Source organism: Triplophysa dalaica, chromosome 8, assembly GCF_015846415.1.
Source record: "Triplophysa dalaica isolate WHDGS20190420 chromosome 8, ASM1584641v1, whole genome shotgun sequence".
Lineage (NCBI taxonomy): Eukaryota > Metazoa > Chordata > Actinopteri > Cypriniformes > Nemacheilidae > Triplophysa > Triplophysa dalaica.
Genome location: NC_079549.1, coordinates 5128301 through 5156264, shown reverse-complemented (window position 1 = coordinate 5156264; position 27964 = coordinate 5128301). Strand labels below are relative to the sequence as shown.

Sequence of the window (27964 nt, the reverse complement as noted above, 5' to 3'; positions counted from 1 at the left end):
GAGAATGCACAATGAAATGTATTACTCCACAATCTAACAGAAAAATATATCTATTTTAAACTGCCATGCAACCAAGTTTCATTGAAAGAATCATTTCACCCTCAGTTTTTCACCAGTTATGCTTTCCACAAGGGGGCACTGATGCATCACTCCCCCGTTGTTATCATTCATAACTTTTAAATCTTCTGATGTATCTCCTCCACTCATTCTCTTCAAAGTCTCCACCTCTTCACGATGTTCAGATCCCTGAAACCCAAAGACTCATCCCCATATTCCCACCCCTGTTGTTTAAAGCCTCATTAATAAACACCCAACCCGCGCGTAAAGAGAAAGAAACACAGACATACCAAAGGCGTTCAGAGCTGCATCACGTTCTCTTTGAGATCACCAGAGTCAGCAGCAACCACGACAGAAACCTTTTATTCACGATCAGCTAAGCGGATCGACTTGCCTTAGTTCTCCCTCTTTACGTTTTATTCTATTGACTTTTGGTTTAATCCTTTTGAAATCCCATGCACATTAAACCACTATTGCGCTTTTACTAGACAGATGCATTAAAGGGAACGACTACCTTAAATTTTTTTGTGACCATGCCCGCAATGGATTTACAAGCGTTAAATGAAACGTCTGGGATTTGGGCATGTCTCCATTTTCAGAACAGTTCGGTTCTGAACGGGAGTTTGGAGGTTCCCAACGGCACCTGCGGGGATGCGCTCCTGTTACCCAAGACGCAACCTGCGCGCCCCAAAGGTGAGAATTACAAATCTTGGTTAATTATTTCTAAATATATTTGTTTGTTGGTTTATAATTTTACTTGGGGAAAAGACGATTTGTTACCCTGAGAAAAATAAATAACTTCACTTCTATCTGCATCTAATTGCAATGATTTGTCATTCAAGACAGCCTGTATTGAAAAGTTGCTGTTATAAAACTGATGTGGTTTTGATACTTTTGTGGTCGACTGCGTCAAAAGAATAAAAATAAAGCTCGTCTCTATGGAAACCTGATTTCCATATTATAAGCAAATGTTCACGAGAGAGTCAATATAGGCTACTTTTTATATAGGCTTCTAGATACTAATATTGTTTAACCAATCGGAATAATTGGAAAGGATGTTCCCCCTCAAAATCTGTTATTGTAGCACTGAAGATTCTGCTTAATTGTGATGTACACGTCTAAATGAAACCATGCGCAGTGTCTCCTCGGAAACAAGGAGTTTGCGCTCTATCTCCTGCTATAAAATCACAGCCGAGCGCGTAAATAATTCAGCGGTCGCTCGTTGCATTTGTTTCATGTTCGTCCTGTGGGCAGAATGTGACTTGGGGCTGTTTTTTGCGCGGAGTGATTATTCATCTTGTGCATGCCTATAATGATTTTAAATAAACCCCTGATTTATGTCAATCACTGTAAGCAATCAATATTAATCCGCAAAACCCACAATTAAAAATAAAGGTGCTGAAGAGTGTTCTCCACCCAATGTCACAGGGGAACCATTTTTGGATCCCTAAAGAATCTTTCAATCAACGGTTCTTAAAAAATCAATCTCTTTCTTTTTAATTGTGTAGTCTGTAGAATCATTTTCCACTGCAATAACATTTTCTACAACAGAATTAATGTTTAGGAAACATACAGGCAGACAAAGATCCTTTCTAGGAATCTTACATTTTTAGTAGTGCATTAAAGAAAACATTAAAAAGTGCTAGAAGGGGAATCGATATTAGCATTGACATGAGCTACTTCTTTCAGAACAAACAAACAGGCACACTTTTTTTCAGGAGGCCCTTGAGATAAACTGCACATTGGGTTGTATATTAGATTAGGGACGAACATTACTTGACGGGTTTAACTGGCACTTGGAGCATATCAAGCCATTAACACAGTGGCCCCAAGGTTTCATGCTGTTGTGCTGTAACAGGATTGTAAGATCTCTGGTTGTGACTAGATTTCTATTTTTTTAATGTAAATTAAAAAAAAAATTGCACCACATTCAACAACTCGAATACTTTAACTGGGTTACTTGGCAAATCATACAATTATAGAGAAACAAAACATGCAAAGATGTAATGTATGTTAATGAATAATATCAAATTCACTACCCACTTTCACAATTCACATCCAAATCAAGCAGGTTTATTCAAATAGGAAATATTTAATAATACTGAATCATTTTGCATTACATTAATTACACCAACAAAAGTATATTTTTAAGGCTCAGATCAGGTAGAAATAAGGTAACAACTGCATTTTCCTCTGCGTTTGTATCTCTCCCTGGATGGAAGTGTTCAGCATACCTCCAGGGGGACGGCTAAATTTAGTGCCCAGCCACTGAAGAGCCCAATCACAGAATGCTCTACAACACACATTTGCTGCCCATTTACTCAATCAGGAGAGGCTGTTGGGCCTCTCTGTTCTTGCATCCAGCGTGCACCATGATCATCAAACACTCCGCTGTGATTATCGCCATCACACAGTGCTCCGTCGCTCTTCAAATCCACAGATTTAGGCCTTTTACGTTCATAACTGCACTGCTGCCTCGTGACGAAACCGTTGGAGATGTACCAGAATGTTTTTTTGACTCTATAATGAGAACAATAAGGGTTCTGCCGTTCGGTTGCAAAAATTGCAGAATTCTTTCCACACCTGATGCATGAGGGGGCAGCAAATCAAGTGTATGCATGGTATATGACGAGTTTGGTTCCAAAATGAAATAACTCTGCTTTTAATGTTTTTCAAAAATCATATTTTTATGATTCAAGTTTTCAATGTGTTTTATTGTGTTAGTTAGCTGTATTATTTTGATTTTATGGCTTAAATCAAAACAAACCAACTGCAGTCTGATAAAACCATATATTTTTTTGTTAGAGTTATCTCATTTTGGAATCAAACTATTCATATTTTCAGATCTTGTATGCTTGGCTTTCACATACTATATTAACTTGACAAATAACGCTGAGATAATGCTGCATCCAATCTCTAGTGAGAACCTTGTTGAGTCTGCAGAGGGTATAAGATCATCACTCATGAGCTCATTTTACATTTAGATGAGTTCAGCCATGAAGCTAAGCCCTCTAGTTACAGGATCATTCCAAATGACATAGATGCCGACTGAATGTCATCGTTTTGCGTAATTTTAAGTTACTCATAGACTATGTGAAAAATCGAAATATGTCATTCGATAATGCATTGCTCTACGTCTATCTTTAGCTGTATTCTTATACATTCTGTATTCTTTTTTTCTGTCTTTTAAAAAATGAAGAAGAAAATGAGCAGGACACTGTAATTTTATTATTGCATTACTGTGTGCCGGAACAGCTTTATTGATGGTGTTAATTGACAAATGTGATGTTTGGTTACCCTGAGCACAGCAAGATGTATTCAGAATGTAAATGACTGTATAACCAGTGTTTTTTTGCTCACATATTAAGGTTCAAAAGTAGAGAACATTTGCTTCTCAGTCATTTCAAACCCCAATTATTATAAATGACTAAAGGAAATGATGCGTTTAAACTGCAATGCTTACCCATTTGATAATGTTTCAACATTTGCATATTTGAGAGAGATACAGTGAAACCTTCTTAGACCTGTTTCTCTAAAATTTAGTGCAACGATAAGAACACAGTTTAAAAAGTGTTCATAAAGTGGCCATAAATTAAAAATACACCTGAGACCTTCTAACGTGGGTGAGCTCGTCCGCGTTCCTCACCATTTAGATTTCTCTTGCAGACACAGATGTGCACACACAGATGCGGTCTCGCCTTCTGACACTTAAATTGCTATCAACACCTGTAAAGCTTCCTGACTCACCGTAGACTCACCGCAGCTGATGTCGTGAAATTCGCAGTAGAAATCTCTCCAGGCTTTGAATAATGCTGGTGAATACGAGAGCGACATGCCAGTGAGAGGATGTTTTCAGCAGTTTGATAGAACCATTTACATGTGCAGTGCGGGCATGATGGAAAGGTCTGAATGGTGGTGTAAGGGAGGATTGAGCTCAGGGGTATAGGTGGGATCATTAGTTTGGGAGAGATGCTGCACATTAACTGTGACATCTAAATGGTACTTTAGAGAGAAAGGCTATTTTCAGAATGGAGTACTTGACTATGCAAGCCTTTTCTGAATACTTTAAAGCACGCAGTGCCTTCTAGACTTTAAAAATTGTATGTGAAACAGAATTTTAAAAAGTGGATGAGAAGGTTAAGTCTATCAAGCACATTCATTGGGATTCAATAAGCCTACTCTTTTTTTTGTTGCATACTCTTGTGCACAGTATAGAAAAGATACACGGTAAGTAGGAAAGTTGGATTAGTTAAAAAGGTTCGGTGGGAGGACTATATTCTGAATTCATTAGGACTTTTCGCAATTTTGCATTGTTGCAATTTTGCATTGTAGCTTGACATGCACAGTCAGTAGAAAGACATCAATTTTACATGATTTTAGAATAAATGGTATTTTTGCAATTCCCTCAACACAATATACTTTAATGAAACTGAAATTGTATGTGTTTGTAGCTGGAATTTTCTATTTTTAGTGCTTATAAGCGCTGTGCATATTAACATTTTTCATGGGATGTGCATTAGTAATACTTATATGGATTGTAATCAATTTCTGTATAAAATTATTACAGAGATGACAAATATGGTTAAACTTATTTTATATTTAATAAATGAAATATTTGTACTTATTTTACTTTCTTTCTCATCCATATTAATTCAGACTTTTAGTCATCCTGTGTTTACCATAGCTGTTAACACAGACTCTGCCGTTCAGTAAACTGCCTTTAATCTGGTTATACTATTTCACAAACATCCACGGCATTATTTATTAACCACACACAAGCTTAAGTGGATCACAGCAACAACCACAGCACATGGTTAACAGAATCAAGCAAAGGCAAACTTCTTTCCCTAATTCAATTAAAAGAATTTCATTAGCAAACAGTTGATTATTTCAATTACTGACAGGTACTTGTCCAGTCACTGTACACCAAATATGGAAAACCTTCGGGAAACAGTTTAGGTCACTTTTCTGCCTCTCGGATATTAATTGCAACTAAAAGGATTGTTTTACCAAAAATACATGATTCCAAATATATTCATCCATGTCAAAATGTGTAAGTGCAGAGGGTATTTGCTTCAGAGTTAGAATGCATTGTTGATAAGCAAGAAAAAATAATCACACACACACACACAAAAATATTTACTATCTCACATTTGATTTATAATTTATGCGCCTAACTTTCAAGAAAACAACGCTGGTTCTGATTGTAATTTATTCACACTTTCTCTCTTTGGTTGATCATAGCCATCAAGTACCGTATTTTTAACCCACTTTAATCAACTCTTGAATTGATTATGAGGCAAAAGGCACGATAAAACTGTAAATGGCTGAATCTTGATAGGGTAAATTCAACATCTCAAACAAAAATGGAAATTACCAAGAGATGAAGAGATAAAGAATTTTTTGAATACATGATGACAAATATTCAGATTACATTTACAAAATAAAGTATTCGTGATTGAACTGCATTTCTTGAATACAAATTTCGGATAAAATGATGTGTCAGACATTAGACTTTTGTGGTGAATAATACAATGTACACAAACAAAAATGACCTAGAATCTTAACACGCTTTTGGTGTGTTGATTTTAATGCTAGGTCAAAAAAGGACCAAACATAAACATACTCTGGGTACATTTAAAACCCAACATTTGGGTTTGTCCTATTCTGAACTAACCATGAGTTGGAAATAACCCAGCATTTTGGTGTGCAGTGGCTAAAATAGATGATCAACCAAACTTGATTTTAATATGACATCTATTTTTGAAATAAGCAGTGTTGTAATCGGCATGCTATACATTGGAGGTTGTCTCCGTTTTGATGGATCGCTTGTCACGTAACTTGTGAATGTTGACAGGTTTGTACATGACAGGACGTATTGAGATGTCCTAAACAAACTGATGCCAAGATTACTTGATGAAATGCTGCGAGAGACATTTCTGCGTAGGGAGAACAGCACAGAGAATAAAGTCTTTGATTTGATGAGACAGTGCCTTTGTAACGTTTCAGTTGTGACGGAATCATTCTCCTGAATTTAATTTATGTTTCTACTTTGTCTCAGCCTGTTCGTTTGTTGGTCTCTGTTTGGGTCTGTCTAAAATTTGTTAATTTGCATTTTATTAGTAGACATAGTATTCCTTCCATCCATTCCTCAAACCTGGATCAGGGCTAGATGGGCAGTGAAGTTTGTACAACTTCTTCAATGAAACAAAGTATATTTGAGGTCACTACAGCCCATTAAAAGCAACAGTGACACATGTTGTTAAAAAATATCAGTCATTCCTACCCCAAGCCAAAAAACTGCATCAGGATCACCTAATACCTCACTTCGAAGTATATCCCAAGGGTTATACAGAATGTGACAGAATATACAGCAATGTGCAAACTGTCATGTTCAAGGCTCTCCCACATAGAAACTAGTTCCATGAATACTTGACAAATTTTGGAAGTATCCAAAGCAACAAAGAGAGGAAAGTCACAGATTACATTGATTTAAATTGAGCTACTCGTGGAGACCACATGTCTCAAAAGATCAAAGTCCTGTAGTTGTAAGGATCCTTTTGGCGAATCTAATCCTTTAAGACCGGTGGCTACAGGCGATCGGTAATGGAGCACACACACAGAAGTCTGGGCTCTAGTCAAACGTGGCCTCGATTGATTGCTTTAGCCTGACTAAGCCACAAACAGGATATGACTGTTCAGGTCCCATAATCCTCTCGGAACAGCTTGAAGACTTTGCACTTTGACAAAAAATGGATTCTCGTCCAACTTGGCACAAAAAGTTGGGATCACTGGTGAGATGGGTTGTTAACTCTTGATAACATCTTATTACAGAGGAAGTTAAGCTTGACTATGTGTTTACTTTATAGTGAATGAATGCTGGTAAAATATCTGCTTTCAAACCATCTCTTCATTTAATGAATGTTTGATCTTTATTTTCATGGTTCAATATGGAATTAGATGGATATTGCACAGGTTACATTGGCACTTAAATAGAAAAAGATTCTGGTCTGCATGAAGAATTTATGTATGTTCTCCCATCTTACCGCCTTTGATCTAATACATCTGGTGAACATCTGCTTTTTTGAACAAAAGTTTGAACACTTGTTTCTTTGACATCATATAACCCTACCCAACACCGTCTGACGGGAATTCGTGAAATTGAACCGTAATCTAATAATTCGTGGTCATCAACACGAATTTCCCCCTTTTTTCGTATCAGTCAGCACGCAATTTTTGCGTGTCACCCAGCACAACCTTCCATGAAAAGTACTTTATTATGCGATATCTTTCATATGAATAAATATACATCAACGCAATCTGAATTCATACCTATTTTACAAGGTGCGACATTCGTGTGAATTCCTATTTCCTACGATCTTATTCGTATGTTTTGTTATGATATGACTTTCCCCCTGTGACGTGAGGTTTAGAGGCGGGGTTAGAGGAGCCATTTATCATTGCTTTGTCACCTTGTGAATCTAGCATTTTTAGCTAAATAAGCCTTTGCAGCGGTGATTTTAGAGTTTGAGTTGAGGTAAGGTGTTAGCCAACTGCTAAAGTATTTGCGACTTCTTTTGATATCATTTTAGAAATATATAAATGTACATACACAGGCATTGAAAAAAATGTATTGAAAAATTGTTGTGCTGGTCACACGGAAAAGGTTGTGCTGAATGACATGAAAAAAGAGGAAATTTGTACTCACACACACACACACACACACACACACGCAGTCACGCACACAATGTCTTTTATCAAACATATTAAAAAGGTATGCAATAACATTAAACAAGACTTTGTAGTTTTTTCGACCCTAATTTTTTTTCTAAAATTATTTGAGTGGTAGAACAACTCTTCACTGGACGGATTCTCCTCGAGCCGCTGGAGGTGGGACTAGTGGGGAGAGTGGGATGGAACTAAAGCACAAGCATTAATCCCTTCGTTTTGTACATTATGCATGTACACGCCGATTGCCACAAAACACAGACGTATGTATTAGTTTGGCTTAAACTGGATTCAGGGTCGGATTTAGTGATTTGGGGGCCCTAGGCAAATCCATGTCCTGCAACTGCAGTTACAAATGAAAGTCTGAGGCGGCATGAAATTTGACTGAGGCGGCCGCCTCCAATCTCTTTACGTATAAAAAACCCTGATTTGGGATTACTATATCCAAAGTGTGTTTTGTTGGGGTTTGCGTCCTTTCGTGCATTTAAATGTGACCAAATTTCTGTACTGTGTGTACAGTACGAATCGTTTGCACTGTACTGATATCATTATATTATGTCTTTATGTCCACATCGGTCTGCGCAGCGGAGTCAAACAACCTTTCTACCTGTGAACTGGCCCTCTCCTCCAGCGCACTGCGCTCTTTGTTTAAAAGATTTGTTTTGGTCGTCAGTCATTATAACTGTGTTGTCGGTGTTCATGGAGAAATACTCACCGGCACATTACCATTGCTCGTGGCCGGGAGAGTGCTGTGTCTGGCAGGAGAGAGAGGCGCTGTTGCTTAAGGAGCAGCGGTGGAGTTTGTGTGGGGAAACTGTAGCTGCATTTCTTTGTCGTTTAACTTTAACTTCGTTTTGCATCTAATGTACCACACAGTGGCACTCACGCTGTGTACAGTTCTACTAATTTTGACGCTTCGCTAACATTCTCTAGCTAGTGTCGAACTCTTTCCGCTTATATTCGGTGCTAATAGAATGGTCCACTCTAATCTATAATGGGGGGCAGTGCCTTCGTACAGATGTAATAACGTAAAACGTTATGGGATATCCCGACCATTTTGATGCTTACCTCTGTGGCTGCGGACACGGCTTCTTTGTTAAGTGAACCCCTTGCTTTTGGAGGCCCTTGGTAGCTCGGGGGCCCAGGTGATCGCATATCTTTGCCTAATGTGTAAGTCCGCCCCTGGCTGGATTTATACTTGAGTGTCGTATGTGCCGGTTTTCGTTTAAACTTCTATGTCGTTGTCTGCGTCGACAGGTAATGACCACGTCAGGCGTCAGTGTCCACGCGTGTGTTGCACGTGTAACCAAAACAAGAGCCAAAGAAGAAGCAGCTTGCTTGAGAAGCATTAGCAGTGAAAGCGTCAAGTTAACAGATTTTTTTTTTGCAGATTTTAGATGTTTGATACAGAATCACAAATATTTTACTCAGATAATTCATTCGGAAATGCGTTTGAGGAAACATGACTCTATCACAGAGTATTTTGACCTATAGTTGACGCATTGTTTCATATTCGGAGAGGTGCGCGTCAGGTTACAGCTTAGGGTACGCGGCTCTGTGTAGCCTACAGCTCAGGTCTGACGCTCAAGTATAAATCCAGCTTTACCACTTGCGGTTCATGTCCGGCATCTTTTATGCCCTGGAGGCTCAGGCAGAAGTGAAAGAGAACCTGACGACGGCTACTGCGTCGTCGGGTGATTGAGAAGCCTTGTGGATCCCCCGGCCGAACATGCGGGACAGGTGGAGCATCAGCGGCATCGCAGGAGAGCAAGTTTCAGGTTTCGATTGTAACAAACAGACACACCTTAACTGCAGCGCAGGCCATCTTGACGCAGTGCAGATAATCGTGATGGTAAGCAGGTCTCGCTCGCCGGTTGGCTCATGGGCGGGCTCTTTCTTTTTCCTTGCCATGCGAAACAGGTTGGAGTGCTGGGGGAGTGTATCAAGTACAAAATACTACTTTGTATGTCCAACTCGTTTTTTAACACGTTGACCATTTTATACATAAGAAGCCTGGACATTTAACAGTGTAAAGAATTCAGAATGCATGACATAGCATGATACCCGATCTTTAAGCCAAAACAATGGCACTGATCTATTTTAAAATATGTCAGGGCAAGATGTTTTCAGTTAAAACAATTCAAACATTCATTTTAGTCTGGGACTCGTCTTAAGCCTTGTCTTTGAAACCGGGCCCTAAAGGTTCTTGAGTTAAACTTAAATAATTTGTTCTTAGTTTTCATTGCTGTCTATATTAAAAAATTGAAAGAATAAAATACATCAACATGGCGACAGGTGTGCCAGTACGTGCTAGACAAGGTGCTGCTTTCTCTACAAATTAAGTCAGACGTTCTAATTTATAAAGCAGACGACGGTAAAGTTATTGTGGAGGATGAGCCCTTTAAACTCTATTGTTATTAAAATGAGAACAACATCCCAAGTTGAAATTGTTTTGTTAGTTTCAAATTACTTTTCCTCGGAGTGGATTGAGGAGTCCAAGCGGAAGCTGTTTGAAATGTGTACGACTACATTATGCTGTGTTAAGCACAAAGGTAATCAGAAGGACATTAATAACATCAAGGATTGTCTAAAAGTGCTTAATGAGTGTCATGATATCATTCCTAGATTTGTATCAAATTACATGGATGAACATCCACTAGTTGAATTTGGTAATATGGACTCCTCGGCGCCATACAGCAGAATGGACAGCTGAGTAAGGAGGTTTTTGCTTTGAGAGAGGCCTTGGAGGCTCAGACAGATGTGAATGAGACTCTGGTGATGGCTACAGCGGTCAATGGTCATTGGGTGAGGGTGATTGAGAAGCTTTGCGGATCCGGTGTAGTGTCGGTAGAAGCGCAGGAGAGCGAGTTGGAAGTTTCGATGGTGCCTGCTCATCAGGGATGGGGGAGGCTCTGAGTCCTTTGCCACAGTCTCTGGCGTGGAGTGCTGTTGTAAGGAATGGAGTACGCAAGCACCATAACCCTCCAAATGTATCCGGGCAGCCCAATGCTTGGGCTGTGCAGGCTCATTCAAAATGGGAGCAATGGAGGAAAAATGGGAATAACTGGTACCAGCATTAAGAACAATATTCCAGTGGTCCAAATGAAGCTAGTGAGTATTACTAGATTTTCCCCTAGCCTTGATCCTGACACTCTTTGTGCTTATCTGACTGAAAGATTGGGCAAAATGGTGACATGTCGTAAGATTGAGTCAACTCACAACAGGTTCAAACCCACAACTTTGGCCAGCGGGGATCTTTGTACGCAGTATTTTTGAGGCTCGTAAATCGAGTGCTAACCGTAATAATGCGGTTCAAGGCTCAAGGGGGATGATTTGTCATAGCACCGTTTATTATCTGTTTTTTACACCTGTAGCTCTACAGGAGAGTGGTGGCCATGTAGCTACTTGCAGGGGCGGACTGGCCATGTGGCGTACCAGGCTTATCCCCAGTGGGCCGCTAAGGTAAGGGGACCTAACGGATGCTTTGGCCGCTCAGACGGATGTATTATAAAAGCCAATGCATGCAATGCGAATGCAAAAGACATGTATACATGCTATCCCCCCGGTCAACAGGCTTGGCCATAAACCATGCTGTTTGGTGGTGGATAAACTATAGGAGACATGTGATGTTTTGTGTGTTCAAGAGACTTTCTTGCCGAGAGCAGGATCTGGAAGGTCTGAATTCCTTTCATAAGAACTTGTATGGAGTGGGTGAATCTACCACAGACTTACGTGCTAAAATCGCCCATGAAAGAATATCTGAAGGTGTAGCCATACCATGGCTCAACAAGTTTGATCAACTAGTGAATGTGGTCAGACTGGACGTTGACTGGGCTATTGGGTTTGAGTTTAATAGGTGTGGAAAAAGGCTCATTATTCTGAATATCTATACACCTTATGAGGTCCCAGATGAAGATGAATGCCTTAAAAGGTTGGGTTATGTTATGGCTTTAATACAGGGCAATGCATCTACATGTTTTTTTGTTGTGGGTGATTTGAATGCAGCTATTTCTGATGGTTGCTCTTTATTTGCTCATTATTTAAGGCAATTTTGCTCTTATAATTGGTTCATTTTATCTAGTGAAGAGTATCAACCTGCTAGTAGTTATACTTACAAAGTGTTCCATTTTTATGATGATATCTCATGAATTTATTGAAAATGTGCAATGTTCTTGCAGAAGCATGATTCTTACTCTAATATTTACGTTGCAGGAATTATTCATATTTAGCATTCCCTAAATTGATGCGACTCAGATAATTATCCAATTTCACTTCAGAGTTTCATATATCAACTCTTTAACTCATCACTTATTTTTGCTGATGGGCCGTGACAGTAAAAAATGATTCTGTGTGTTTTAATTTTAATTTAATTTAATTTCTGGCCACAGAGAACAGCTGAATCAGCCACAATCCATTAAAAGTGTCTAAATACAACCTGCTTTAAGTTTTTTGAATAAGAGAGCTTTTAAAATCTTTCAAATTAATATGGTCTTGTGAAAATCGCTGTTTTCCATTACCAGTGTCAGTGTGCATTGTGGACCATTAGATGCACGGACTAACAATGAACCAAACTTCTACCACATTTATTTTTCTTATTTCATTTTAATTTATAAATTTACTAATACATATTTTAAACCAAATGCATGCGTTGACATTCATGCACAATGACCTAAAATTATTATTAAAACTAAAAATGCTGTAAAAATATGTAGCTCATTGTTAATGTTAGGTAATGCACTACTAATGTTATTGAGACCTTTTAGTAAAGTGTTGCAGTAAAACCGTACAGTGCATAGCAGCTGTATTTATTAACATGCTAATGTAGCTGAGAAAGCACTTATGATCACCGTATAAGGCAAACTTCAAGGGAGACCATTTCTTTGTCCAATTCTTTGAAGCTGAATTACGTCGTTTGGAAATAACCATATTAAAGCTGTATATTAGATGTGATTTAATATTTTAGCAATACATTTACATCATTTACATTTAGTCATTTAGCAGACGCTTTTATCCAAAGCGACTTACAAGTGGGGTAGGTAATGGAAGCAATTGGGACAGCACAAGTACAACAAAAGCATAAGTGCAATCAAAAATAAGACTGGTCTCATATAGCCTAACACAGTATACAGAATCATTCATTCATACTTTTTTTTAAAGTTTTTAAGTTAAAGCAATAAGTTTGAATTATGAAACGTTTTCCTAAGTCATTAAACTATAGTTTCCCTGGTTCCTTGTCTTATGATTAATGAATATGAAAGTGTTAATGCAGATGATTTAATGGTTTATAACTCTACTTTATACTTCACAAAATGAAAAAGCGAAAGTTTATTTTTGAATATTTTTCTATTTTTAGTGTTTCTAAAAGTAACCCCTTAGTTCATTTTTTTAGTTACTTGGGCAATGTTTGTGGTTCTTGTGTGCCCACATAAAAATGTCTATTTAAATGCCATAATATTGTAAAAATTATTATTTTAAATTCTTCAAGTTTACGCTATTAAGAGGAACACAGACAGCATAAATGGTTAATATTTGTAATTTTCCTCTATATAAACAACATTTATAAAAAAGAAGTCATATTATTTATTTGTAAATATGTAGAAAAAGAAAAATCTGTGATAGGGGAAAAATACAAATAAGTAAAAGACTTAATGTTTTACTGAAGGGATGTTACCTTTCTAGGGGGTTTAGAAGAGTCAATTATTACAGTATCAATATATTTTTTACATTTTGTCAAAACTTCAAAGATAATACAGTATATAGTTACAACTATCATGTCCACTTCATTTCCATATTTCACACCAAATAACTGCTGCAAATCTTGTTCAAACTTTTTAATTTCAAAAGCATTCATGTATCGTCTGCTAACAGAAGTTTTATGTTTTTCTTTCAGATATGAATTCACTCCGCATACTGCTCTACTCCATAATATTCTTACTGAGCGTGTTTGGAAATCTGCTCATCATCGTTGTGTTGGTGGTGAACAAACGAATGCGGACGGTCACCAACTCCTTTCTGCTTTCCCTGGCCATCAGTGACCTCATGATGGCCATTTTCTGCATGCCCTTTACTCTGATTCCCAACCTGTTGGAAGATTTCATTTTTGGAGCAGCCATGTGCAAGATTGTGGCATATCTTATGGGTAAGATTGATTTCAGTGTATCACTACAGGATCAAGTGTGTCTAGAATTTGTTACCTTGTCAACAAAATAAATCTTTGTTGACTTTAACAATAAATCTACTAACAGCAGCTCATGCAAACTGATTTCTAAGTCTCTTTTGAAATGCCCACTGTTCACTATCCCTCTGATGCACACTGCGCACAAATGTTGAAAGCAATATAAAAATGTTTGAAAAACCAATCAATTTGATTGGCTGGAAGGCAAACCCCAGGAGTCCTGTGCCATTCTCTCTGCGCTGCTCTTTTATTGTGGTATCACTCATTAAAGAACTGCTCCCAAACTGCACATTAAAACAACTGTGGTTGCTTGCTTTACAAGTCAGTCAGGAAGATTCTTCCAAGCGCTTTGAGCAGAATAACCAGATGTGATTCAGTCTCTAGACTGTGTACCTAATGACCTCATCACGATCCGCAAGATATTCAGCTTGCAGAGCAACATGACACAAGTCTTCTCAACATACTGTAAGCAGTATCGCCATCAGAGCTAAAATAATCACCCGCCTCCACCCCCAGCTCCGCATGTCTACATCTGTTTACAGGTGACTAACATTCCAGGAGTGCATATTTGCAAACTACAGGGTGTGTAAGCAGTAGCAAGTATTCATTTTTTCTTGTTTAACTGCAGCAGGTAGATTCTGTTCTGCCAAGACCAAACAACTTGTCATGAACATTAATGCGCTGAAATTGATCTGAAGAGTTTTCAAGACTGAAATCAAATAACCAAGATTTTTTACTTTATCAATTAGATATTGAAATTGATACCAAATTATTGGTCACTAATGTACAATAAACACACACTGATGTGCATGTTTTTATGAATCTCAACCTTTTTAAATGAAAGTCATGCCTCTGCAATGCCCAGGTCCATTTTGACGCACAAGATTTACAGTAATTTCGCTTATATTCAGCACACCACATGTATGGCTGTTCCCACCATTAAGGGTCCAGACCTTTGGTGTTGTAAATATTGTAGAAAACACCTAGATAGCGGATCTCAGACCTGGCCTACCAATGCAGTCTGACAGTTAATATCACAAATGATGGAGGTGGCCAATTAAATAAAGCACGGTGGGAATAATTATTCAATCCAATCAAAGAAGGATTGTGTTCACAAAAGCCACGCTTGAATTCAGTTTTAATTGTGAAAGAGTATGATGTATCTAAAAGTCTAATGTTTTTTAACAACTGTTTTATCACAGAAAGGGGAAACGACTGATCCAGTGTTGCTACAAAATGCCGTTTTGATTGCCATTTCGCATATACTTCATCTATGTGATTTATGTCAGTGTGCCAAGACGAAATTAAGCATGTATTTCTACAAGCAAGCATCCTGAAATGTCTTAAAATACACATATTCATATAAAAGTCTACATTTTATTGTGGGGATAAATATAAAATAATAATTGTCCTATTAAGGAGACTAAACCCTGTGACCATAACACAAAAATAAACTGTAGACTCAGGTAAAAATACATTGTCATGTTATATTTCTAACTCGCATACATGGGTGATCAGACAGTGTATCTAAAGGATGTTTTTTCCCCGGCATCATGTTCACTGTCTGGTGGAAGTCTTGGGGATGACAGAGTTCAATAGGGTTGCGGATCTTACTTGCTTGAGTGTGCGCAAGGCGCCCGGAGCCCATGCAGTGTCAGAGAGGCATGGTAACACGTCTAACGAGCTGAGCCAACCGTCACACTGTTTATGTTTGAGGGGGAGGGAGAGGAAGGGATTTGGAAAGCAAAGAACAATTTCCATGGTATGAGCTTGGTGCTGAGGGTGAGATCAGATCAGCTGTCGGGCCATCAGGACAGTAATTCTGCAAACACGCAGACCTGTGTCCAATCTCTGGTGTCCAATCTTGCTGAGCCCTCTGATAGAATGTCATTTTAAAATGTAGATAGCTTTGTACTTTTACATGACGTATTTCTCAGGGATTTGTCACCTTCAGTTTTGCTAGGAGTCAACACCTCGGAAAACATAGATGTGCAATAAATACATTTTCGTGAAGCTGGTGGATAAACCAGATGTAAAAGCAAAGATTGAATTGGGATGGTGAAGGGGGGACATTGTGGCGATTCTGGTCGCGTATGCCTGTGATTCACAGCTTATTTTTCACATTTTATGTATGTTTCCCGTATTAATGGTTTCCCAGAACCGGAGATGAGAATCACTGCCCTAGGCCACCTTCCTCATATTGAAACCTTTTATTGATGATATATACACGTATGTCAGTGAGTGTGTGTGTGTGTGTGTGTGTGTTTATATGTGTACAAGAGAAGGGTTTTTTGCTAGAAAATAAAGTAAATTTAAACAGAAAAAATAATAACTATGGAAAACGAATACAGTTGTATGCAGACAATTATATAAAAATGTCTAAAATCTGCAAGATCTCTTTAATATCATATTTATTTTTCCTGGGCAGCACTAAGAGCAATCTCGTGCTTCTTGCTATTTCTCTTGAAACACAGCCCAAGTCAGTAATGTCACAGGAATGTGCCTTAATACAAATGCGTTCAGCGAAAGGCTCAAATAATGGCCTCAAAATGAATAACAGTTTCTTAAGAATAATATACATATATTCAGCGCATGCGTGTCCAGTTAAGACGTTCAGTTTATTTAGAAATGCTGCTCTTCACTGACACACATCAGCTGACAATGCACGGCCAATATCAGATAGCAAAAGAGTGAAAAAAGAGGGATAGAGAGACAGAATGGGTAGATTTTGTGCTATGTATCTTAAGCTGACAGAATAATTGTGAGGTGGATAGTTTTAGATGTTTTGATTACCATATAGCGTAAATATTTATTATCATTTACCCTAATGTTCATCCACAATTCCTAAGAATGTACGTTTTTTTCTAAGCAGTTGGGCATAGATGAGCTTTAAAGAAAAAAAAATGATAAAGCACCACAAAATAAACAAATAAATAAGACTAGCCCAACTGTGTTACATTCAAGCTTTCTTAAGCTTAATTTCTGTTAATTTATTAAGCTAGTTTATTTAAATTAGTTTCATGTTGTCATATTATCTCCCAAACATATTAGCAATACTCTTTATGCATTATAATGAACCCATTTCGTATTGTTTTATGTTTGTTATATTAATAAAAATAAATAATTGGATGAGTTAAAGATTTTTGTTTAATAAAAACAAATTCTTACAATTAAGAATTACACTGGCCGCTGCCTGGTGTCTTTATGTGAACTTAAGGTTTAAGTCACGCCCACTTCTGGCTTTATCCGAATATCATTTTTGAAATACGTAATTTAAAGTAAATAAGTAATGGCTTGGCGAAACCCCTAATGTCACATGTTTCCTTTACTTGTAAGCTTGCATGTCCTTTGCAGCCTACATTTCAAAACAGAAGTAAACAAAGTCTTAAACTGTGCTTAGATTTAAGGTATCAGAACTTAAACATTTTGCCACAAATTGTTCCACAGTAATTTTTTCACCTTTGTTTTGTTACTATATGTAAAAATAGTCTTTTCTGTGTCTACATTTATATATCTTAAATCATTTTAGGAGAAACAAAGCAATTAACAAAATGATTTTGAAGTTGATTTATTTAAAGCTTTTTTTAGTTTCAATTCAAATATATATTATATATACATATATATATATATATATATATCAATTGTTGCACAGCAGGTTTACAGTGTACATATTAGTAGAGATAGCAATGCCAAAACAGCACATTTGCTGAACAAAACAAACAGGAGTGCAGCATTCGTAAATGGAATCGATGGAAAAATAAACCAACAATACGTTGTAGACCCAGGGTGCTTGTGTTCAGTCAAGCATGCATTAGTTGTGTCCTGCATTGAGACAAAAAAATTAAACTTCTTTAAGCTTCTAGTTTGTGCAATAATTTGCAAAATTATAATTACCTTGAATGATACATTTGCCCATTCTTCTATCAAAAATGTGATAAAAATTTGTTTAATTTAAAATATGATTATTTTGCTTTATCACAGGTATCTCCGTCTGTATATCAACCTTCAGTCTGGTGGCTATAGCAATTGAAAGATACAGTGCCATTTGCAACCCATTGAAGTCCCGTGCATGGCAGACCAGGTCTCACGCCTATAAAGTCATCGCTACAACATGGGTTCTGTCCTTCATTATAATGACACCCTATCCCATCGTCAGCACCCTGGTCAAGCTCCCCAACAACAGTGCTCACATGTGCCGTCACTCCTGGCCAAGGAGCGAGGTGGAGCAAGCATGGTAAGTGCAGAACATATTTCTCAGGCTCTATGTAGAACCCAGAAGCATGCTAGATGTAACAATATAGTAATAATATAGTAATAATGTATTTATGAATGAACTTATTTAAAATCAAGTGTGTCTGTTGTGTGTATTGTTGACTCCTATACACTTTAAATGTATTGCATACTTAGCATAGGATCTGTTGCTATAGATACTAGTATGATAATAATACTGTGATGTACCTATAACAAGAACAAAGCTGATTTACAGAAATGTGTGGGTTCAATTTAACTTAAGCTCTGAGGTAAGCTGGTAATTATGAAAGAAATACATGTTTTCTGACTAGTCAATTATCAATGTAAAGCTGGTAAACCATATAGCATGCAGTTTGTTATACTGTTAAAAATGTTTTTGGTTTAATTTATGTGAAATTTGATTAAAAGAAAAAAAAGGAATAGAGAAAAGAATAGACAGGATCATTGCAGCAAATGTTTTCAACATGGAAGGTTATACTTAAAATCACAATGAACCATTACAATCAGTCACAATCCAATGTGATACCAGACAAGCAACAGACTTTAGATTCTTACTCCTCAGTGCTTAAATGAATTTCCTCAAATGTGCAGTAAAAGCATGGAACCTTTCACCGTTGTCAGTAAGTAGTAAAACACGGAAATCAGATTTTAAAAAGCAACTAAAAGCACACCTTGGGTTAATATTGAGGGTTACGGAATTCATTGAACGAGCAGACGAATTTTACTGTATATACCAACAGGAATGTTTAAAGTGGTATTATGGGATGTCAAAAATGTATAAGATTTTTATGGATGAAATAATTTATGGACTTATAGTGCTGTGCAGACCCCAGAAAGACTGGAATGTTTTTTGAAGAATGGGTTGATGAATGGATTTTAAGTATTGGACGTACCTCAGGAAGATTAGCAATGCTATTGAGCAGAGCTAATGGAGATCCAAATATAGAGTAAAATTATTGTATCCGTAGATGTGAGTTTGTTTTGGACCCGGAACATTTGTTTAATGTCCAATCCATCCAGTAGATCATACTCATTTTTTGTGTCTATTTCATTATGAGAGAAAATACTGAGCATCCAATAGTGATTCTGCAGTGTGTGATTAGGAGCAGGTGCCTCATGTGGCACATGTTTTATGACAGCCACTAGTTGTCATGCAGCAAGACTTTGAGTTTGCTAAAATATTTAACCTATTTTATCTTAACATTCTATTATGGATAAAACTGATGTGTGCTTCGTGTGGCCCATTAATGTTTTATGACAGCCACTAGTTGTCATGTAACTATACTGGTTTATTGGAGTTTTCTAAAATATTTTACATGTTTTTTCTTAAAATATGTTATAGATAGAACAGAGTGTGAATTTTAGGAAATGTACCATGAATAAAAGGGTTTTGTTGGTTGTAGACAATGTTCCTTGCTTGAATAAGAGCTAGATGATTGGACAGCATTTTCCTTTTGGAACTGAAGTTGCGAGTAATATTTTATGAAAATACACACTGCTGATTTTTTTCACGAGAAAATAGCCGCAGCCTAAAAACAGACCACCTTCATGGAGTACTAAATGAAGTCGCTAAGTAATGACCAATTCATGACCAAGACATATTCATTACTCTTTCTCTGCCTCGTTTTCTCTACAAATCATGACTTTTTTTCTCGTTTGAAACCAAAAGTTGTTTATAAATTATGTTTTATCCTGTTGTCATTTAAATAGAACTGAACAATAACAAACTGACACATGGTCACTTGAATTATCTTGGCACAGTATGGCTAAATATTTGCAATGTATAACAAAAACTCTAACAAAGAAAAGAGTTTCACTTACATATATTCAATTTAATTTGACAGACTTTCTGTTAACAATTGTGACGTGAACACAGGGCTCTGCTCAACACGTGGGTCTACCAAAAAAGGTTTTACTTATGTTCACAAAAGACGTAATGCTTTTAGCTTTAATATATTAATATTTTGATACAATCATAATTTAGAATTTGCAATTAATGTACTGTACATCTGAGGCTATTACCAAGCAACACAGCAACTTTATAAAAAAATCATTATTCAACCTCAATTTTAACCTTTTATAGTTTAAATACCTTTTGTTCTTGTTGGTGATTCATCAATGATTCATGTTGATTCAGAAACATTTTTCATGAAAATATAGCACTTGTCTGACAACTCTGGATACATTTCTGAACAAGTCTTTAAGGAGCTGTGCATGTGTGGGTGTATTAGTGGTGGGTTTATTGGAACTGTAGTGTTTCTAAAGACGGAGCTTAATATTGTCGTCTTGTTACTCCGTTGGTTTTATTTCCCCTGTTTCTGCTTTTTAAGGTATATCCTGCTGCTGTTTGTACTGTTCTTCATTCCTGGCGTGGTGATGATCATCGCCTACGGGCTCATTTCCCGAGAACTGTACCGTGGAATTCAGTTTGAATTGGAGCAGAGGAAGGGACAATGTGGTGAGACCTAATGTATATGATTTACATCCCAGTCTGATTTATTGCCAATTTTAATAAGCGCCAGACCATCTCAAAGAGTATTAACTACTCTCGTCTGTGTGAACATATTGATGTCTCACCCTGAGGATTCAATTGTCTGTGTGTACAGTCATGCCCATCTGTTCATAAAAAATACATGGCAGAAGATTTCTGTTAAATGCCCCTAAAATGGAGTACTTGCAATGAGCCTTGTGACGTAATTCTGCTTGAATTAGTACTGCTTGCTATTTTCAGGTTTTGTGTATTTACAATGAGCTGTAACTGTCGTGAAACCCTACCTAAAATCAGTATTCAAAGCAGATTTTAAATTCTGTACATCATCAGAGAATTAATAAAAATTCTAAACATCACAATGGTAGGTTCACTGTCCGAAAAAGTCCATTCTCATACTTTTAGTTTACAAACTAAATGAGAATGGAATGCAATATTTGGTTAACCCTCCTGTTACCCTAAAATCTGATAACATATTTTACCCACTGGGGTCAATTTGACCCCAGGAATTTAAACCAGAATGGGACTTTTTTCTAAAAGGTTTGTTTCAGGTAATATATATCTTTGGTGAGTCCTTAAAAAGACCTTTAAATAAACCCACAACACCTCACCGCCACCACTCCGCATCCAAAATACCAAAATACCTATTGCAAGTAGTTTAACGCGAATTATGTTTGTGGTCAATTTATTATTTCTAACACAGAACATCATTAACATTATCACATAATTAAGGAACACATAATAATTCATTAACAAGGGAGAAAGAATGAACATATAAAACACATAAAAACACAAAAAAGTACATTTGAGCATTGTGTCATTAATTGTTTTATGCAAACGTATGTGCTTTTTGGTATGAATATATGAGTTTGACAGGATACTAAAAGCTTAGATAGAATATGAAAAGCATTTGATCACCAATATGAACAGCCCACCAGGCGGTACATTTCAGCCTTTTATCACTTTGCACATGATGTGCATTAATTTTATCCTTGCAGACGTTTTTTCTGCATTTCACGGAAGTGTTGCTGGTCTTGGAGTCATTTCTGTTAGAACAGAAATGAACCAGAGATGAACCAGACATTCATCCACAGTGATATGGGGGCCTGGGTTATAAAGAAAGTCTAATCGCTGGACCCACTTGCCCCATACATCCGGAATTGGTGCAAGTTTTTCACGCTCTCGTCGGCCCTGTCTCACACGGGAGGAAGCTTGGAATGTCTTTAGGGACATTGAGGCTGGAAATATTGACCTTCCAGTGTCAGCGTTCCAAAGGCTTGCTGTTCATTCTCCTTTTGACTTGTACACTCCTTCCAAAATGAGCAACCCAATGTAGGCTTGCAAGTCAGTCACATCAAAGTCTTTCCAGCTGTCCCCATACACCTTCCTTCCCTCTAAGTTTGTAATTTCAAGTATATCCCGTTCAATTGATGGTGTAATGAACAGCTCAAATGCTGATTTTATATCTTGTATATGGCTGACAGCCTATCTGGTGGGCCCTGTAACCATTTTGATGACATTAGCAGCACAAAGTCTACCCTGACATTCAAGTGGGGAGCGGGCCCATAATAACTTTCCTTTTTTGGAAGGTAATGTGTCTACAGGTGGTTGAGAGACAACTGGAGGGTCAACACTAGGAGTCTCATTCTCATCTAAGGAGGATGACTCATAATCAGGGTCCTCCTCAACATTATCATCAACCTCAGACACATTCTCCTCTATGTCACTTTCACTGCCAAAAACATTTGAAAAAACCTCATTGACAGAATACCTTTGCTTAGAGGCCATATTTGAATTGAGTGCATGAAGAGAGTGTCCACAGAGCACAAAAACAAATGGTTTAGAAGTTTTCTGTCCAAGCTTTTATATTTATTCCCCTGCCCCATACATTTAGTCATTTGGCAGACGCTTTTATCCAAAGCGACTTACAGTGCACTTATTACAGGGACAATCCCCCTGGAGCAACATGGAGTAAAGTGTCTCGCTCAAGGACACACTGGTGGTACCCCAGGGAATGTAAAAGTTCTCGCAATAATTTAGTTTTTCACCCACCCATGGCACGGAAAATATCAAAGTTCTGGCAAGAATTACGTTTTCCCTCACCCATGGCACGCAAAATATCAAAGTTCTGTCGAAAATTCAGATTCCCTCACCCCACGTCATGTGAACAATCAGTGGTTCTCGCAATACCATGTTTTGTTAGATTTTTGAATATTATAAAGTAAATATGAAATTATAGGGAATATTATGAAATTAAGGCATGTTATAATGACCAAAATATCACCAAAAGCATACTGTGTGTGAATTTTTTTTTTATACAGCTATAAGAACCTGGGGTCAAATTGACCCCATGGAACACTGATGATACAAAATGTGTATAGGACATTGAAAAAGTCACATCATGATAATTTTGGGTTTACTCAATTGTCCTCATTAAATGAGGAAAAGTCATTAATTCTGAAGCAAAAAAAAGAGATTTCAATTATGTGTTTACAGACGTTAAACATTGAATGGGGTCAAATTGACCCCTAGGATAATAGGAGGGTTAATGGTCCAGTGTATGAGTTTAGCGGAATCTAGTGGTGAGGTTGCAAATTGCAACCAACGACTCACTCCAGCCCTCTCTTTCCAAGCACTACGGTGGCTGACACAGAACTAAGATGTTGTCAGGTGTCACATCTTTGCCGATGGAGATAACGTATTTATGAAACGCGCTCTGTAGAGCAGTTTGACCATTTAGTCATAATGAATTCCATGCAAGGGGACATTCATAAAGACTAATGAATGTATGTAGATAGAGATAGCTCATTCTAAGGTAATAAAAACATAACGGTTAATTTTGTAAGGTCTTTATACACCTCTAAAGACAGTTTATTATATTGCATTTCTGTCATTAGATCCTACAAAAAAATTACACACTGGAGCTTTAACAATAGCATTTCACAGTTTCCCCTCACACGGTGGTCAGACATTTAAAGGCAGGGGCTATTTTTTCTAGAAATATTTTGTCTCTTAAGTTTATAAATATATTTATACATACATCTTCTGTGAAAGACACATGACCAAAAAATTTGGTCCAAATGCAATGATAAAATAGTCTCTTAGAAAAGAGCTCTGAAGAAATGGTGGGATCTAATGCTTAATGAAGTGTATTGTGAGAGAGAAGGGACTTGACGAACACACACACACACACGCACACACACACACACACACACACATCATATGTTAATGTTTACATGTTTGAATCAGTATATTATTTCATTGCTTTGTTTGTACAAAGGTAAAATAACTTTTTTTAGCAAATAGATAAAAAGTAGTTACAACATTTCAGGTGAAATGCAGCTACAGCTACAGACTGACACTTGAAGGGGAGGAGTTAACGGCTGCTCCGCCCAAGCCATCCAACTTACATCATTTAAAATGGATAGTCATTACAGGAAGCAAGTGCATTTTTAGGATTAAGAGGGCACACACATTTTAAAAAGAGAAAGACCTACATTGATCAACTATTTAAAATAAACACTGCAATGAAAAAATAGGCATTGTTGTTTTTAATTTCACTGGGACCTTAAATCCATGTCACCTGGCTCATTCAGAGTCTGTGTATATTAAACTCCATTTCCTTTCGACACAGCAAGGAAAGATTTTTTTACACAATATTGTATTGTATATTATACAATAATAACATAATATAAATGATCAAATAAAATAGAATTATTAAATGGATGCCTACTACCCTAGACTTACCAATTAAACAACTGTTACCTTTTTTTTATGATGAAAATAAATGCCTGTATCGTCTGATATGTGATGTGAAAATTCGAACCAGCTTTAAATAGTACCAAAACTACTGGTCACGCGTTTAACTCACCACACTGAAACTGGTTGGAAACTGGTGTCGTTTTTAGGGTTTTCTGGGGGAGTACTCACCCACATTTTCTGTGCTTTCGACACCACATGTATTAGATCAGTTTTTTTCTGTGGGAATGGCTAATTTATTTAAATCAAATGAGATTTAGTTATGTGACATTCCTAAAGAGCTAAATAATCTGCTGTGATGAATGCGTCTCCACATGCAGGTGCGCCGAACGTTTGAGCCCTAAGAACTAACGCAGTTGTGCAAGATGTCGATTGCAAAACAATTACATTTTATATCTTAGTTTAACTGTCCTGGATCAAATCAGAGTATATTGATGTAATAAATATGCCCAAGTTTTTTTCTGTGCTGCCTTGATGTTGTATTAAAACTCCAGTGCTGACTGACTCACCACTTTCCCCACTAAAAGATTTCCTTTGAATGAACAGAATGTCATTTCCTTTCTTATTTTTAATCGGTAACCTTTTGTGCTACAGGAGGGAACTCATGAATGCAAAAGTACAACCTGCTTTGGGTTTTTGTGAACTGGTGGAAGGGAATGAATCAGAAGCAATTTAATGGTTAGGGTTCTGAAGGAAGCATTGTGTTGATCATAACTATGTACTATGTGAGAATCCTAACTAAACAGAATATATTATTTTGACATAGGCATTTTGTTTTTTAATCTACATTCTTCCTTCTGAACACAACACGCAGTGTAACTGAAGTATATAGTGTGAATATGTGAACAAAAATGTTCACGTTGTAATGAATCTACTTCACAACTGACTAAAAATAACTATTTCTATGATGACTAAGCTTACCTGGGTAAAACCTGAAATGTTTGTGTAGCTCAACTGATAGAGCATGTAGTATGCAGTGCCAAGGTCATAAGCTCTTCAGAATAAATACATGAATTCCTTACTTGTATAAGACCTTGAATTCTCTGCATGTCACGCTGGATAACTGTGTAAATGTAAACTTTAACAGGATTATGTTTCTGTATTATTTATCATTCAGAAAATGCAAATATATCTTAAAATGTAGTCTTGTTTTCCTACTGTTGACGGGCATGTAACTTAATGTCTGCCTTGTGCTTTCTTTGCAAAATATGCAATGCTTCTTCTCCAGGAATGAAAAATGGTATGAGTGGTGCTGTATCATGCAGCAGCGATGATGGAGATGGCTGCTACCTCCAGGTGTCCAAGAGACCCAACACCATGGAGATGTCAGCCCTCACCCCAACAGGCTCGGCAAAGGTGGACCGCCCCCGCAGCAATACGTCCGAGGCGAAACTAATGGCCAAGAAGCGAGTGATCCGTATGCTCATCATCATCGTGGCCATGTTCTTCATCTGCTGGATGCCTCTGTATTCTGTGAACACCTGGAAAGCGTTTGACATCCGTTCAGCCCACAAAGCTCTTTCTGGGGCTCCCATATCCTTCATCCACCTGCTGTCCTATACCTCCGCCTGTGTCAACCCCATCATCTACTGCTTTATGAATAAGCGCTTTCGTAAGGCGCTGTTGGCAACCTTCTCATGCTGTTGCTGGCTATGTCGCAGACGGGGCTTTAGAGAGGGTGATGATGAGGTCACGGCCACCGGCGTCTCCATGTCTAAGTTCAATTACACCACCGTGAGCACCATGGGCCCATTGTGATTCATTTTCAGCATAGGTTTCAGGTCGGTATAGATGGAGAACATTGGGGATGGATGTTGACAGACGGTCTGGGCTTATTCATTAAGTTATAAATCTAACTTGCATCTTTGAACATTGTGCCTAAAAGTATGACGCTTTGACCTCGTTGATGGGCGTTTGATGTAAGTAGCCGTATTTAAATCAAAGAAGTTCGGTTGTAGCAAATTTGTTGTGTATCGCCCGCCTGCAACAATGAAAACTGCATGCTGTTTTATAATTGATTACTCATGCTGTAACATATATGCCAGAGACTTATATAAATGTATGTAGAGTACCTTAGAAAAACAGCACCTGGAATCCATTTTAGCTACAATATCATCTGTCACAATCAAATACTTGTTATGTATTGATTATATTCTGATGTATTGTAGAATAAGTGAACTTTAGAAACATGCACTGCGCAGTAACCATTTCCTGAGGAAGTCTGGATACGAGCCAAGCAGGACTCGTCGGTTCATCAATGTTAGAAAAAGCCATGACGTCATGCGTCTGCCAACGTCTATCAACTTATTGCTATCAGCAAATGTTCTTGATGTTGCTGGAGAGTCGGCAGGCTATTAACTCAGCAGGCAGTTGAGTCGCTAAGGCTGCTAACATCCACCCACTGCTAGATGCGCCACATGTACCCACCCCCTCCAATTGTTAAACAGCTATGTAAATGAAGCTTACAATGGGAAAATAGTCGGGGAATTGGCTAGTGGGATGTCAGCCTTATACGTTGTTAGACTTACTTTAAGTGCCTGCTTAGCATATCCAGTGTTCTTAAGATCCCTTGTGCGGATAGCCTTTTCTTCAGACCATTTGTCTCATCAGAAGAAGTACTTTGGAGGGCTTCATATTCGAAGCCTTTATCAAAAATCATGTTTTCAGCTGTGTAGGACTCTAAAATGCTGACATAGCTCTGAATTACCTCTGAATTTCTCATATAACTCCAGTCATATCTGAGCCAACATCATTGCTGTATATAAAGTCTTTGCAGTTTTACAGAAAACACAATGTTTATAACCATTCACAGCCTCCTGTAGGTCTGCTGTTTGTTTTTGGCCAGTGACCTCATTCCTCATTTATGTGAGTGTTTTTTATGTATTGTTTGATTTTTAAGTTGCCGTTCAAGTCCTTTGCAGTTTGTGGCTCATTGTCTAAAGTAGTCTCAAACGCTGATGGCATCTGAATTTTGGATTGACTGATTGGGATAATCTCATAATCTCAGCGGTTGATTTATGGCTGCTTCTGTGCCCTTGTACATATTGTATAGCTAAAAGCTTATCACGGTCATCGGAATGGATCCTCATCCAATAACAGCACAGAAAACACAGAAACATTCAAGCCTGATTCCCCATTGTGCGTTTTCCACTTCAGAAGATAGAGACAGAGAATCTTATTAAGGCTGGTTAGAGAGAGGAAATGTCAAACCCTGCGTGGATAATCATTAACCTTTCATTCATTTCATTCATATGACACTTTTCTTTAAAAAATAACTGGTTAACTCATGTTTTTTTTAATGTTCACATTATAATCACGACTGTCAAAATGTACAGTAGGGCTATATGCAAAGAAACAGTGCAGAATGACCAGCATCATTACTTATAAATATCCGCTAGCATTCTTTTCTGTTTATTTTTCACCAACTCCTCTCTTCGCTGTCTTTTTGCCTCCATTGTCTTTACTTTCTACTTTTGCTGTGATCTGTATTCTTATTGGATAAAAAT

The 27964-nt window shown here is 37.6% G+C and overlaps 1 protein-coding gene across 1 annotated transcript; it reads left to right on the top strand.

The window, feature by feature from the left end:
- Positions 1-398: 398 nt before the first annotated feature.
- On the top strand, positions 399-27964 carry cckbrb (cholecystokinin B receptor b). The gene is made up of 5 exons (XM_056755351.1): positions 399-750; positions 13676-13924; positions 17942-18194; positions 20542-20669; positions 25687-27964. Exons 1-5 carry the CDS (start codon positions 591-593, stop codon positions 26214-26216), a joined length of 1320 nt encoding a protein of 439 aa, XP_056611329.1. The 5' UTR covers positions 399-590; the 3' UTR covers positions 26217-27964.